The 15105-nt window shown below is 43.3% G+C and overlaps 2 protein-coding genes across 2 annotated transcripts in view; both read right to left on the bottom strand.

The window, feature by feature from the left end:
• Positions 1-2038, bottom strand: part of arfgef1 (ADP-ribosylation factor guanine nucleotide-exchange factor 1 (brefeldin A-inhibited)) — a 32843-nt gene extending 30805 nt beyond the window's left edge. Inside the window, exon 1 of the mRNA XM_068748124.1 lies at positions 1915-2038. Within this exon, the coding sequence (XP_068604225.1) occupies positions 1915-2038 (124 nt within the window). The remainder of the gene's footprint in view (positions 1-1914) is intronic.
• A 1941-nt stretch (positions 2039-3979) lies between these two features.
• On the bottom strand, positions 3980-14153 carry cpa6 (carboxypeptidase A6). The gene is made up of 11 exons (XM_068748125.1): positions 14044-14153; positions 11526-11601; positions 8421-8545; positions 7313-7427; positions 6816-6917; positions 6611-6715; positions 6039-6149; positions 5710-5800; positions 4556-4758; positions 4313-4397; positions 3980-4194 (listed from the first exon to the last, which is right to left on the bottom strand). Exons 1-11 carry the CDS (start codon positions 14151-14153, stop codon positions 3980-3982), a joined length of 1338 nt encoding a protein of 445 aa, XP_068604226.1.
• Between the last annotated feature and the right edge of the window lie 952 nt (positions 14154-15105).

Here is a 15105-nt window from a genome sequence, read left to right as displayed (position 1 = left end):
TAACCTAATCAATTCCCATGTAGTAACAACAATAGGAGAACTTCGAGTTAGAGCAAAGAAGAGACTCTGGTACAGGCACCTCTTTGAGGTGTCTCAGAGCAACACAAGAACGAGGGGATTATGTAAGTCACTCAGAATACTAGGCCACACAGTCTTTTTGGCGACGCACTACAACAGCAACGCTCCAACGCAGCGATCCTCCTTTTGTAAAGCCGAAATGTGAGGTCCAGTGTGTACATTGGGTCAAATCAACCCGGGGCAAGTAGACCAAATGCAGTCCTTCATTAACCTCAACCTGGTTCTGTGATTCATATATAAAGGAATATTCCTATACATGGGTTGTTTAGCACAGACGTATGACTATTCTGCACAGATAGCAATCAAACCCCGGAACCATCTTGCTGTGAGACGACAGCGCTACCCACTACGTAACCGTGCACCCCCCCCCCAAAAAAAAAACCCAGGAAAAAATTAGAATGCATTACTGTATTGCATTTCTAAAAACATTAACATACTTTCTAAGAAGAAAAAGATTCCATGACCTTACCTGTGATCAAGTCTGAAAACTATTATATAATCATACATCAATGAAATCTGGTTTTGGATTTAGGTAAATATAGGGGTGAAAGTGAATGTGATCATTTTTTTCATTGTGTTTTTATTGCTGAATAATAATCATTTATAACACATTTAAGTAAGCCTTGACAAACAATCTGTATATTGAGACTTCAATGCCACTGGAAAATCCTTGAATTAGTTAAAATGGCAGCACCTGCAGGGCCAGGCAGCAAGCCTGGCTGCTGTACAAAAGGGACTCATTGTTTCTCCGGTAGTGTCATATTACTTTCTACCTTGGCAGGGCAGAAACTAGCTTGTTCCAAAACACAAAACAGATTTTGAAAGCGCAGGTAGGCAGAAAATGACATTATATAGGCTCTGACCCCGTATGGATTTTTCTAAAATGCGTTAAATTAATTAGAAATACACCTGCTTAAACACTTTAATCAAGTTAAGGTTTAGGCTTAATTGACAACAGGATGTTTAGCAACGTTGCCTTAAAAATAAAAGCACACTATATTAGTGGCACATATTTTTCCCCATTTCGTCTAAAAAAGAAAAGAAAAATCATACCGAATCAATATGAAGTTTGAAATAATATAATTATTTATTCTAGACATTAATATTCAGAAACGTTTGTAATGTCTTTATGTAACGATGTGGTCTGTATCACGTGACTTCATTGTAATTTGTTGTGGTAGTCCACCGGAAACAGAACCTTCTTATTTACTATACCTTGACGCTAGCCGAGTATAAACTGACAGCTGTCACCTTTTGTCGCGGCCTCTTATTTACTTTTACCACGTAACAATGACAAATAAAATAGCGTGGGCCGTTCAATTATTAAATCAGGTATATAAATGTAAAAAGTAAAAAAAAAAAATATCACAATGCATGTCCTCGAATACTCTTCACGGTGAAAAGGGCACGGCTACGTTTGTGTACCAGGAAGAGACAAAAACACGTAAAATCAAGCACATTTAAGAAAACCGCTTTACACTTGACACACGTTTAGCGATGCGATCGTCGATCAACTTTATTTTGAAGGAAACTGAAGCCGTAAACAACTTTGTTTCCAGCCCCGCGTCCGGCCTGCTCTCGTATCGATGAACGCTGCGAACACCCACCACCACCACCACCCCTGCACCATTTCCGCCTTTTACACGCGATCAGTTCCACGGAGCTCGTGACACATCAATTAAACAATCGATCAATCACACTGCGAGACGCTACGACGATATTGGCGTTCGGCGTTTACCGGATGGAAAACAAACCACGCAAAGGGTGCGTGACGTGTCTTGGATCAATGAGAGTCCGAGGCGGCTAATGTGTGATGCTAACACGGCGTGAACTCACCCAGCGCCACCTCGCAGGCCTTACGCAGCTGCGAGTGGTGAGCCTTTTTCACCTCCTTGTCGGCTAGGATCTTTTCCAAAGCTCGTGTGAGGAACATGTTTTTCGTCTTTTTGCCCTCAAACATGTCTCACTGGAATTCGGGGTGAGGGGGGGTGAGGGGGGGGGGCTGCAGCCGCCTCGAATGGAGATGTCTACCTTCACGGATGTCAGCCGCAGAGCCCCGAACAGACAAACATAAACAAACACAGAAGGTGGGGTAGATCCCTCAGATTGCCATTAGCGACCTGCCTCCTGCGCCATGTTGGAGAGAGGAAACGACGTCACGCACGTTTGATACCGGCCGCAATGAGAGAGAGAGAGAGAGAGAGAGGGGGGGGAGAGAGGGAGAGCGAGAGAGAGGGGGAGAGAGAGAGCGAGAGAGAGAGAATGAGAGAGAGGGAGCGAGGGGGAGAGCGAGAGAGAGGGAGAGAGAGAGAGAGAGGGAGAGGGGGAGAGAGAGAGCGAGGGGGAGAGAGCAAGAGAGAGAGAGAAAGAGAGAGAGGGAGAGGGGGTGAGAGCGAGCGAGAGAGAGGAAAAGAGAGAGAGCGAGAGAGAGAGAATGAGAGAGAGAGAAAGAGAGAGAGGGGGAGAGCGAGAGAGGGAGAGAGAGAGAAAAAGAGAGAGCGAGAGAGAGAGAGCGAGGTTTTGTTTGATCGCTGCACAGAACAAGACCTCCAGATTTCTGTGGCTTGTTTCACTAGTTTTGAGTTATCGGATCTAACTTTGACTTTCTAATTAAATCTATTGTCATTATTCACAATTCGATATGTTCTAGTCATAATTAATAATTAATCTATTCTTCACCTCAATGATGAATGCTTATATCTTCACGTTTATTCTTGGCAGCGTGACAAGAGAGATCTGGTAGATGTGTGGGTGGCAGAGTTTACTTTTGTTTTGAGATGTCTTTAAAAAGACAGTTCTTTCATTACAGAATCCATTAAAAGATGACTTACAGAATCAGTGATCGTATATGAAGGGTGGTAAAGAAAGAGCTTGATTTTAAATATTTGAAGTCGCATGTAATAGTTAGTTCTGATCAAATCCATCCATGTATTTTCCATAACCTGTTTTCCTTAGCAGGGTTTGTATGGGGTACTTTTATGCATGGACAGATCGGTAGTTCAGATGTACAGATTAAATTAACCTGACAAAAAAAAATTATCTGATGAAGAAAAACAATTTTATTCAAGTCAAACATTAGTTAGAATCTCAGATTGAGCATATCAACTGTCAAAAGTAAACATTTCTGACTCTGTTATTGATCCATACCTGAGTAATGACATAGAAAGTTACTGGAGCGACAGGTCAAATCTTCAAATCGCAGCTAAATAAAAGAAAAAAAAAACTTTAAAAAAAACCCTCATTTCAAACCAAATTAAGGATTGTCAAGCGATAACTAATTATGTACCCTAACAATGTTGCAGTAATTAAGGCATTAATACATTAACATTATAGTCGAGTATCTGAACTTGCACTTAATAGGACTAATGCCAAAATAACAAAAAGCAACCAGGACAAAAATAGAGTTGGGGGTTATATTTATTAAAAATAGCTTTGTATTTTTTTTTAAGTGCTGGTATAGTGCTCATCTGACCACCACTCACTGGAAAAAAGCTTATATTATGGAAAACAATCTGCATGATTCTGTTTGTGGGTAGTGAGCAATAGTTTCAGAGGACGACTCAGGACACTATCTAAACACAAAATGACTCACAGGTCTACGGATGGTACCTTACAGCACGTGTGGGATATTAGATTACATAGACAGACTGTACTCTTTAAATATTTGTGGTAACTGGCAACCCCCCCCCCCCCAAAAAAAAGAAAAAAACACCATTAGCTCATATTTGATCAGAAAAGGAGAATAAGGCAAACAACCTAAAAATGAAGAGAGACTAATTAACATTCCTCGCTGGTCCTCCTGATCTCATCACCACCAGACAAAGTCGAGAAGACATATTAAATCTGAAAGGAACATGAGGTTTTTCAGATAAGTAACTACGTGGGTGTTGCTGCGGCGAGGTCATATATATGGAAATTTGTCTCTGTCTGTCTTGCACTTCTTCAGCAGACCTGATGCAATGGCCTTCACTGCCCTCGTAGTCTCAGTGCAGGTCGGGCTGATCAGTGATTCAGGCAGGAGGAAGCCAAAGTATCCCGTATCCCTCAACTCGAATGCAAACGCGTACGGGATCCCATTTCTGTAGGCCCAGTCTATGGAGCTGCCTGAAGTGACGTCTATGAAAAAAGAGTCAAAGGCATCGATTATACAAGTGGAAATATAATTTAGCGCCCACACCGGCAGTTATTTGCGCTGAACTATTTCCCTCAAATCACATGAGATGGCAGTACTCACACAGAGTCGTGGAGGCGGGGCCATATCTGTACCTCACGCCGTAGGCGGAGTACAGGGCCGTTACTGCATTGTGAGCCGCTGACTCCTGGACAGACAAAAGCACAAGGCCCACCAAGTAGTGATGATTTATGCCTTCACAGTAGGATTTAATGTCAAATAAAGCTTTTATTAACTCAAACATAATGTGATGCATGAAGGCTTATCTACCTGCTGGTTTAATGCCAAATAATAATAATGTCTTACCACACAGCTGAAGTTGGGGATAGCGGCATACTTGTAGGAATATGGGTAGAGCAGCATTTGGGCATAGGCATGGATAGATATGTATGCTTTGACATGTTTCTTGTTCTTGCGCAAGAACTTGACAACCGCCTTGACTTCTGGTTCCGACTCAGGGAAGGGGCCGCAGTAGGTGTCATCGCATGGATGCGAGGAGGCGCCCTCATCTGCAGGACAAGCAGAGAGCAATAATTACAATAGTCACGATGCACGATAGAAGCTAAAGACAGTGGTCCCAAAACGCGTTGCAGAAATGGTGAACTGCACAAGACCGTCCAATAGAGAAACAAATAAAACCTGGCTCGTTGCGATGTGACTGGTTATTGCGGTGACAAGCACACTGTCCACTTCTACCCACCAATCACAGGCGGATTAGCATTAGTCGGTGGCTTAGGGCAAATTAATGTTAAAGTGTGTACGTTTGAATGAAGGTGGAAAGTCCAGACGCTGAGAAAGGTCAACACAATCTGTGCCTTTCAGTTTTATCAGCCCAACTGTTGCAAAAAAGATTGCATGTGACTATTTCAGGAAGTTCTGGAGGTTTATTTCCTGACAATCTCTTTGCAAAACCGGTCAAACATTGCAGATTTATAATTGCTGTGTTTGTTTGCATATAAAAGTCAGCCATATCTACAAAGAGCAGAAACCATTTCAAGCAGTCTGGCGGTCATAAACATAACTGCCAAATATATTACTGTGCTTCTCCCAACCTTTTATCACTAAATACACAGCATGCACTAAAAATAGCCAAGATGTGAGCAAATGTTTTTGCCTAACAAATCTCCGTTCCCCAACACATATTCTGCAATGCAAATGCCTCTGCAATATTTCCTTCCTGTAGTCATGAGGATTCAGCAAAGCCCTGCACCCAGCCACTGTATGGCATCAAACACCCTGCACAGCATTCAATTATAGAATGAATGAACGGTTTATTTGGTTGATTGATGCATTTAAATCAGTACAATTCAATTTAAAACATTTCCAGAATAGAAACAAATAAATCTAACCAATAAGGAATAGGCTGAAGCCTAGATCAGAAACAGCAAGCTTACAGTGTGCATGTCTCTGTGTGCTCTTTTCCACAAGTCTCACTTGAGGTATAGTGTTATCAAACTCACCACACCATTTCACTTTCCAGTTTCTATTAGCATCCACTCCCCTGCAGTGGAACTTGTGATTTCTGGATCGTGTTTTCCGCCAGAACCGATCCTACGTGGGGGAAAATAAAGACACTATCATTGCATGTCCAATGAGTGCAGGTCTCACTGAGTGAAAGAAGCTGCCTACATTATAATCCATCTATGTAGTACTTGCACCTGAATTAAACCCATTTACCAAATCAAGTAACCAAATCCTACAAAAAATTGCAAAAAAAAAAAGAACAAAAAGAAACAATCTTTGTGCTCTTTATCATTAACATGCTCACATCTACAAAGACCTACAGTACCGTAGTCCAGCTGAACCGATATCCATCCACGTTAAAGACAGGCATGATGTAAAAGTTGAGTTGGTTCAGCAGTCGTCTCATCACTGGGTCGTACTGGTACGAGTTGATGGCCTTAAATGATGAAACAGCACCGATGAGGACCCAGGTCATCCCTTGTCACATTGCTATCACGCCAACACTGATCAGGATTTCAGTGAGATCTCGACACTGAGTTCATGCCGCTCACGCTCGACTTAGCCTGGCTTAGAGTAAAGGTTATGGCGCCCTGACCTCCAGTGGCCAACCTCAGTTATTACTTGCCAACGGGCTCTCATTTGAGCCAAAACAAGGCGTTTGAACTGTTTTTCAAAGTAATTTTTTTCCCTCATTATTTTTATTTTTACGTCATAATTTTTCTACTTGCTGCTGTATTACTTATTCTCACACTTCTGGGCTGTTTCTGTGTTTGTAAGTGAGAAAAGTCCAAAACATAGGATATATAAAGTCCATTTACTAAAGATGAAGGAACATGTTGAATATACTGTAGTGCTTTAATATTTAAAATCATGACCAAAACAAAAACCCCATTTGACCTCTTTTACAAACCACTGGCAGAAAGCAGGTCCAATCCACTCTCTGGCATGGACGCCACAATCCATCCACACTGCTTTCTTCTGATGGCGACTTCTCTTTCCTATCTGACAAGATACAAACGCTGTCAGGTTTGGAGAACAATTATCATCCATTTGCAAACTGTGTGCTTTCCAGTGCCATTTTCAAATGGATGTTAGCATGTACCCGAAGCACGTAAAGCGGCCTTCCCTCGTATGACTTCCCAACAGAGAACATGTCAACCAGGTTGGAATGGGTCCTGTTCATGTCAGACATCCACATCTGGATCTTAAGGGCGAAAAATCATGCAGAACAGTGAGTGACATTTGACAAACCAATAATGGCTGCTTTTCAAGCGATCAAACTTTTGTCCAAAATACATGCACATCGACGTGCGCCAACACACGGTGTTGTGGTTATGGAGTTTGCATTTTTATGTGTGTGTCTTCACCTACGCAGACAGACTGTTCATCTGAGTGTGTCGCTTGCCGTTTTCAAGTGTGTGTGCTTCATAAGGCCAAATGGCAAGTGTGTGAAGGAGAGTGCGGGGGATCACTGAGTGAGAGTGGGAGGCAGACACGTGGAGCGAGGTGTGTTCGAGTGTGTGTGCTGCGTGTGCCCTGAGCTTAGAGAGCAGAGGAGCGTGAGCCATTGGCAGGTAGATGGTGGGTTTTCACGTCTACCTCTTCCAGAGAGTGGTAAACCTCGTAGTCATGCTGAGACTCTGACCTCCGCTTGCGGTGGGAGCGATATCCTGTCTGCTTTTCAATTTCCTTCTGAAGATTGGCGATAAAGACCCTGCAGATGGAAGACAAGACACATGGTAGATACGAGAGCCGGCCTCCGTATCACCCTTACCACTAACAAAAACATGTCATTCATCATCCAATATTTATTATTGGCTCTGTTACTGGGAAAGATACCTAATAATGAAGAGCCCGAGGTAAAAAAAAACGCATCAGTCTAACGTTCATTCATTCCTTCATCTTAACTACTTATCCTGTTTTAGGGTCACCAGGGTGCTGGAGCGTAGCCTAGCTGACAGTGGACAGTAGACGGGGTACGCCCTGGACAATTCGCCAGTTTATTGCAGGGCGACAGTCAGGCCAAACAACCAATCACAATTCTGCCTAGTGACAGTTTATATTCAACAATTCACCTATAAACTGTATGTTTTTCTTGGTGGGAGCCGGAGAACCCGGAGAGAACCCACACAGACACGGGGAGAACATGCAAACTCCACACAGAAAAGTGCCAGAACTTTAAACAGTAAACAGTTTAAACAGTCCAAAAGCTATAATATACAAAGTAAGATCAAGTTATTAATCATCTATCTAGAACATATCGAATGACGAATAGTGACTTCATAAATACCACACTAACACTAAATGATAATAGATCAAGATGTGGATGGCTGGTGTGAAAAAACATTTTCTTGGTCAATAAATGCGGAGAAGAAAAAAAACCTCACTCTCAGATGTGCGATCTCTCCCTCAGGACAGGGATGACAATGGCATTCTTTCTAGCTGCGGCTGCTTTAATAAACTGCCATCATTTCAACATTAAGGTCGGTGAGGGATGAGGCAGAGCGATGAAAGGTTTTGATTTTGGAAAAAAAAATCTCTGAAGAACCATCTGCAGGCTTTAGAGGAAGTTTGGACGCAAACTATGGGTATGCAGAGAGAATATTTGAGTATCAGACGTGTCTCCTCTAACAAGAGTGCCAAATATAGAGAGTATGCATGCGATCAAACGCGTGTGATTTGTGGCCGGAGGCTGCAAATGTCTTACCTATAATCAATATGTCCCTCCTTCAAGCGTGCACGTAAACCCTGCGTGTCGTTGTGCTTGACGTGGACGTCCACCGTGGCGTTTTGACAGATCAGGCTGGCACTGTTTGGCTGCCAGAAGTCCACCTAAAGGAGCAGGACAAATATATTTGAAGAGGGCTTACAAAGACCCCAAGCAGAATTTTAAAATTCAACATCAACATATGTATAAATCTGTATATAATACATTAGATCAGCAGAATTAACTGCTTACGGCCAAAAATTATTTGAAATATTGTTTTTTTTTGTGAGCCAACTTGAGAAAAATGAAGCATCAGTTGGGATCTGTGTGCAAATGGTGGATCCCAGGACTCCATCTTTACTCTTTACAATAAAAAAAACAACTGGAAATAATTACTGAACTCAATTGTCACCACCGGCAGTTGTGCTGCAAATGTGTGTAAAGTTATGTCATCCTGGTCCAGTCCTTTAATCTCCTCTTGTGGTGGATAAATCAGGGAAATGTTGATGACGACACCATGTTTAATGGATAAAAACGCTCTGATGTGTCCTCTTAACAACCTGCTGGATTGACCTCACATTAGCAACAAAAAATATTGTCTTTCATCGCCTTTTATCAGGCTGCGATAGCCTGGTCTGTCTGAAACAGACGGCCCATGGAGTACACTATAAAAACACAGACGCCATGTGGCGATTGATGAAAGAACGCCAAGAGGGAGGGAAATTAAAGTCAAGGACTATTTTGAGAGACGTGTAAAACACTGTGCTCCGTGGTCGTTGCATCAATCCAAACGCATTCACTGTTTGCGTTTGCAGGTGTGTGACCATCCTCAGCTGGCTTTCATTTGAACTAAAGCATAGGGACATGCAGCCTGGCACATGCAGCCTGGCACACATGCCTGTTAATATGTCAATTTGTATAATGGATTACAGAATTCAGACCAGTTTAATTGAACTTTGTTTAGAGCCGGAGGGGCCAACAATCCTCAGCTGATTGGTGCACTTTTATAGCATTTCCAAATTGTTAGACGTCACAAATGTTTCCGTACAGAGCGCTCTACGATTAGTCAAACAAATCCAAAACATGCACGTTTCAAAGGCTCTTAAAGGAGACATATTATGATCAAATCCCTTTTCCCATGTTTCGATAACACTACTATTTTGGTGGGTTTGGGTCATTACCAACCCAAAAACAGTTAAATAAACCACCCAGTTAATTCTGCGTAGTTCTATAATCAACTACTGAAACGCGTCCGGCAGAAATCTCTCCCCATGTGACGTCACATGGGGAGAACGTGCACAAGATGTGCGTGCACTCTCCCCCCTGTCTGCGCTTTGCATGTGTGTCCGATGTCAGATGCAGTGATAAAAACGTCCTAGAGGAGCTGAGGTGGTGAAAGTCAGACTGAAGTAATTATTAACTTCTTTTTTGTTTCAATGTGTAAATATCTTATCTTGACCACGCATAGCTTTGGTGATGTTTGTCCTTCTGGGCGTATTCGGAAGCTGTTGTGTTTCTTTTCTAGGTTGACACACTTTTATTTTTAACCTAAATTGTTGGGGGGTTTTAAACCTTCTTTCCCCACATGCTCGGAATGGTGTAAATTAATGTCACGTCAGTCACGGAATCCAGTCAAATGTAGAAATCCTCTACCAGAATCTTCTTGAAATGTAGTATTAGTGTTAATTTGCTGAAGATGGATCTGATTCTCAACTCATTTGCTTTCTGAGTGGACGGAGGTCATTTTCTTTTTTTTTTACCTCCTGCCCAGCCTGATGCTGAATTATTTGACTCTGGCACTGAGGGCATGGCAGTGTGGCTAAGCTACTGAAAAAACAACCCCCACAGCTGTTCAAACAGTAGCTACCACTGCATCGGTTGGTCTTGGATCGCCGTCGCCGCCGTCCTTACACTGTATACTTCAAAAATCAAACCAGGTCCTGCTCTGCAGCTCGCCTGCTTTTCCTCGTCATTTTATATTCACCGAATCCTCTTCGGCCGTCGTCTTTCCATTCTCTGCTCAGAAATGCATTTGTTCTGGATCTCTAAATAAAAGCCTGACCTTAAAACAGATACCTAGCATACATAAAAAAAATATATATATTTATATATATATATATATATATATATATAACCTTTTGGAGTCATACATGCATGAACAAGACAACTGGATGCACAAAAATAACTGAAGCCGACCAAACCAAAGGTCGCGGGATCTGCTGGAGCCTATCCCAGTAGTCGACGGCAGGGTACACCCTGGACAAGCCGCCAGTTCATTGCAGGGCCACACGCAGACTGTGCCACTGTACTGCCCGAGAGTGTAATTAAAAGGAGGAATAGATTGTGAAATGCACAGTAGTTAATTTCTACTTTTGAAATATTTTTGGTTAAATATTTCCCAATAAATTCTCGGACTCCCTTCCAAACACTGACAGAATGACGGACACTTCAAAGTAAGAAACAATCAGCGCTTTCGTTGTCTTTCATCTCTTCGTTAGTGGTTATTACTGGAACACTATTATTGGTGTCACAAATATGCTGTAGTCTCAATTAATTGCTCGAAAAAATTATAATTCAGTTAAATTGATTGTCCTACCTTATTATAGTAGCAGTTATAATTTACAAGCAATATTTGTGTGTGTTTGCTAACTAAAACAATGTGCTGAGAGAGGCTATCCACGCTCCCGAGGGGGAGAGTAATTACTTCCGAATGAAGTCGGGAGAGGGAGGAGAGGCCGCCGTGCTCTCCGGGCTTTCCTCGCTCATTCCGCCATGTCTGCAACAGATGTACAGCTTCCAAACTTTCCTATTTCCCCCTCCCATTGTTCTCTTGGGAATACGCTCCGGCTGTGACAGATATGACCACACTCCCTCCCACGCTCCTTGTCTGTTTTGACCTGTTGCTGCTCTCAGCTCTCTGTCACATCAGAGTCGAGCCTCGCTCCGTCTGAGAGAGACCAATGTGGGACTCTGGGCTGGACTGAGTGCAATAATAACAGATATTACATGTTAATGAGGCATTAGAGAAAGAAACACAAAAACAAGTTAATGACTGTTTATAAAAAAAAAAGTCACGGTCAAAACAGAAAAACAACAACAACCGACCTTCATATGGCCCAGAATTGTCTTTAGCATTTGCACCTCCTCGCCATTCCCTGGCGTTATCCTGAAGACTTGATCCCTGCAAGAACAAAGAGCTCCTCTAAGTATTGCCGCACAACAAGAACTGGGATCAGTTTTCATTTTAACTATGTTTGAGGCCATGATGACACCAGTAACACAACCTCCTTTTGTGCCGACTGGTGACATTTATGATAGCAAATGCCTAAAAGGGAAAAGGGTGGTTCCCTTTTAACGGAGTGGTTCATCTATCCCGTAAACTAAACAGAGTCAGATACCAATCAAACAATCTGTTCGGCATTATTGTTGCGTTATATTTCATTATAATACTATATTTCAACACCAGCAGTTTCACATTTTTATACAGAAAATGAATCAAGCCTGTAAGTTGGACATTAAACACTGTTTTTTTCTAAAAGATAAAAAAATCATTCTGATTTTAATAAAGAATCAGGAAGAAAATAATTTCAGTCAGCTGCAGGAAAACTTCCTGAAATTGTTATACAATCCACAGAAGTCTGTATGAAAAGTCCTCTTGTTCTTGACATGTTGCTCTTAGCTGAGAGGAGAACCTCGACTTTGTCTGACTCACCCTGCGAACCACATCTTGTCTATTGCATTGCTGCAAACCAAAGGCATCTTTACCCTCATTGTTAATCGCACATGGAGAGATTTTCATTCATTTCCTGAGGCAAAGGCAACATACAACCAATAACAAAAGTCTCTCCTCTGCAGACGCTTTGCGCCTGCTGAGTTACCTGCCTGTGTAACGTTTCAAAGGGCTTTTTTCAACGTGTCAAACAGGAAGTTGCCCCCCCCCACCCCTCCCCTGAACAAAGGTGGTAGTATAGGCCACTCTGAAATTTGATGAACAAAAGCGTCCAGGGTGTCCCGTGCAAGTGGCCATCCCATTACATCTGGGAATACAACTCACTGCCAATAAACAGCCTTTTTTCCTTAAGGGGGTAGACTTCAAATGGGACAGTCAGAAAGGAGGCGGAAATATTGTTGGGATGAGATATAACTTCAGTCCTAAAAACCAAACCTAATTTATTATTAATAAAGTTCATTATTTTGTCTGAAGCATCAATAAGTTCACCCCCCCCCCCCCATAAATGTGTGATAACACCATCACTGAGAGACTAAGCAGCCCCTCTAGAGCTCTACTGTCACACGGACCGAACCGTCTCCTCATCTTTCAGTGATTCCGTTTTGTTAGCCTGGGAAAGGCCTTTTTTGCTTTCTATCAAACAGCTGCAGGGCAAACGCACTCCTCCAGGTTTCAGCCTCTTGGTTCCCACAACAGTGGGGTGGAAGTAATTTACTTTTTACGACAACTTTTAATACTGTGGCGTCGTATAATCATCGGTCCTCTCTGCGGCGCTTAATGATGCCGAGGTGAGAATGAATTAGATCACACGTTTTTGCCCTCTTTTTAAACTAAAGGCCGAGCTGAACATCCATTCACATGCCTGATATCTGAGTCATCCAAGCCCCCCACCCCACCCCCCACCCCCCAACTGCACTACACATTAGGATTTTAAGGTGTCAAACCAGAGGTTCTTCGGCTTATTGCGGGGGGGGGGGGGGGGGGGGGGGGGGGGGGGGGGGGGGTTAGGTGGTCTCCCTCTGCCTCAACTAAATTACATGAAAAACAGACGGTTAACCCAAACATGCCTTATATTTACCCCAAATGACTGCGTTTCGCTCCAGATGGTCCCACTGGACGCCATTATTTGTTCAAAAGCTCCCCAAATTTCACATGCAAGGTCAAACCCCGGGCTACTTGTCGCGTCTGGAACAGGCATGGGCAAACGACGCCCAGGGGGCCATATGCGGCCCCTTGTGCATTTTAATCCGGCCCTCCGAACCTTTCCAAATTATATCATTAAATAAAATTGTATTATAATTAAACCTCATTCATTTTACCTTTTACCTGTAAAAGGCCAAATCCTTTCATGTCATGGCTTTTACATGTCATTTATATTAGTTCACACATTACACTCCATCCATCTGTTCCTGGCCGGGCCCCTCTTGTCAAATTTTAGAACCCATTGTTGCCCGCGAGTCAAGAAGTTTGCCCACCCAGGCGTCCACCCCACAGCCGCCTAAACCCTGACACAGATGGAGATTCTTGGACCTTTTGATGACAGAAGCAAGTGGCTCCATGAACAGTTAAGAGAGTTTGCTGCAATCTGACATCTTTTTTTTAATGAGTCCTTTGACAGGAATTTGACAGACCACTATTGCTGCAAACGCCTTCGGTGTCTTTTGTGCGTTTGATCGCCTCTTCGCTACAAGCAAATAGAGAATCATTCCGAATGCAGTCAGAAAACAGTTTCAGTCAAATACAAATATTTGGTCTCAAAAGGGGGAAATATTGTGAGCGCAAAGGGCTTCCTGCGTTAATCCATACCTATAAAAGCGCGACTCTGTGTGGAGAGTTTATGCGCGTTTATCTTGAGACTGAGCGCAAAAAACCAGGCTGGATCTCTTTACTCACCCTGCGTAGCGGTTGTTATAGCGATAGGCACCGACGGGACATGGCACGATGGTGCAGATTACGCCGCACGCCAGCCAGACCGTTGCGCAAAATGCGCTCCTGCGTTCCATAACTTGGCTGCGCGTCGGCGTCTTTATACGTGATGCAAATCGATTTTTACCAGAACAGAAATGCGGTTTCAGCTGAAATGGGGGCTTGGTCCATCAGCAGAAATCACTTTTCTGCGGCGCTGCAAGTCTCTCCAGGAAAGTCGTTCCTCTGACGGACAAGACGCAAAAGTCGAGGGAAGCATTTAGCGCCTCTTTGAAGCTCTGGGGTGGGACGTTGCAGGGTGTCTGCTCATTTCAACGTGAGGAGGACCTGAGTCACGTGGCCCGGTGCCGGAGAAGTTGGTAACTGGATCCCTGCTCAGGCTCTGGTGGTGGTGGTGCGCGCTCCGTGCGCTCTCAGAGCGGTGATCAAGAGCCAAGCGGGGAAACGCACGCGTGCGCGCAAATATGAAGTGATCGTGAGTTTTATCATCACTATGTGACGACATGAGTTGGAACTCAACAGTCTTCCTCTGAGGAAGACCCTTTTGTAGTCCTTCACGGCACTGACTAGTGTGCTGTGCTCGCCACATGGCCTCGATCACGCAAAGCCAGCACTGAATGGGGATCCAATCTTATATAATGTTGGTCCCTGGTTTCGTTTGGGTTTGTTTTAGGGGGGGTCCTCGATATGAAACTGATAAGAAATTAGATGTTATCCCTTTCCTTTTTCTCTCTGCACTCATCTGGATTTATTTGCACTGAATGTTTTTATTTTATTTTTATATGATGATGATCCTGTTCTGGTAGATCTTTATCCCAAATACAGCGTGATAACCAGCTACAGATCTGCCAGTGACCCTTCTGCAGGGCTAATAGTGGCTCTTCCTGCTGTCCTTGGCTTTTAAAGCCGTTTGATCCTCCAACCCTGATGAGACGCCAGCCTCTCCCTTCAGCGGCACATTTTTCTCAGGCTTCTCACCAGTATCAACAGTGTGCCACCTGTTTCACACTCAATTACTAAGAGACTCAA

The sequence above is a fragment of the Brachionichthys hirsutus genome, chromosome 14 (genome assembly GCF_040956055.1).
Source record: "Brachionichthys hirsutus isolate HB-005 chromosome 14, CSIRO-AGI_Bhir_v1, whole genome shotgun sequence".
In the NCBI taxonomy this organism is placed as follows: Eukaryota; Metazoa; Chordata; class Actinopteri; order Lophiiformes; family Brachionichthyidae; genus Brachionichthys; species Brachionichthys hirsutus.
The sequence above is the reverse complement of the archived record's forward strand: the minus strand, read 5'-3'. Positions and strand labels throughout refer to the sequence as shown.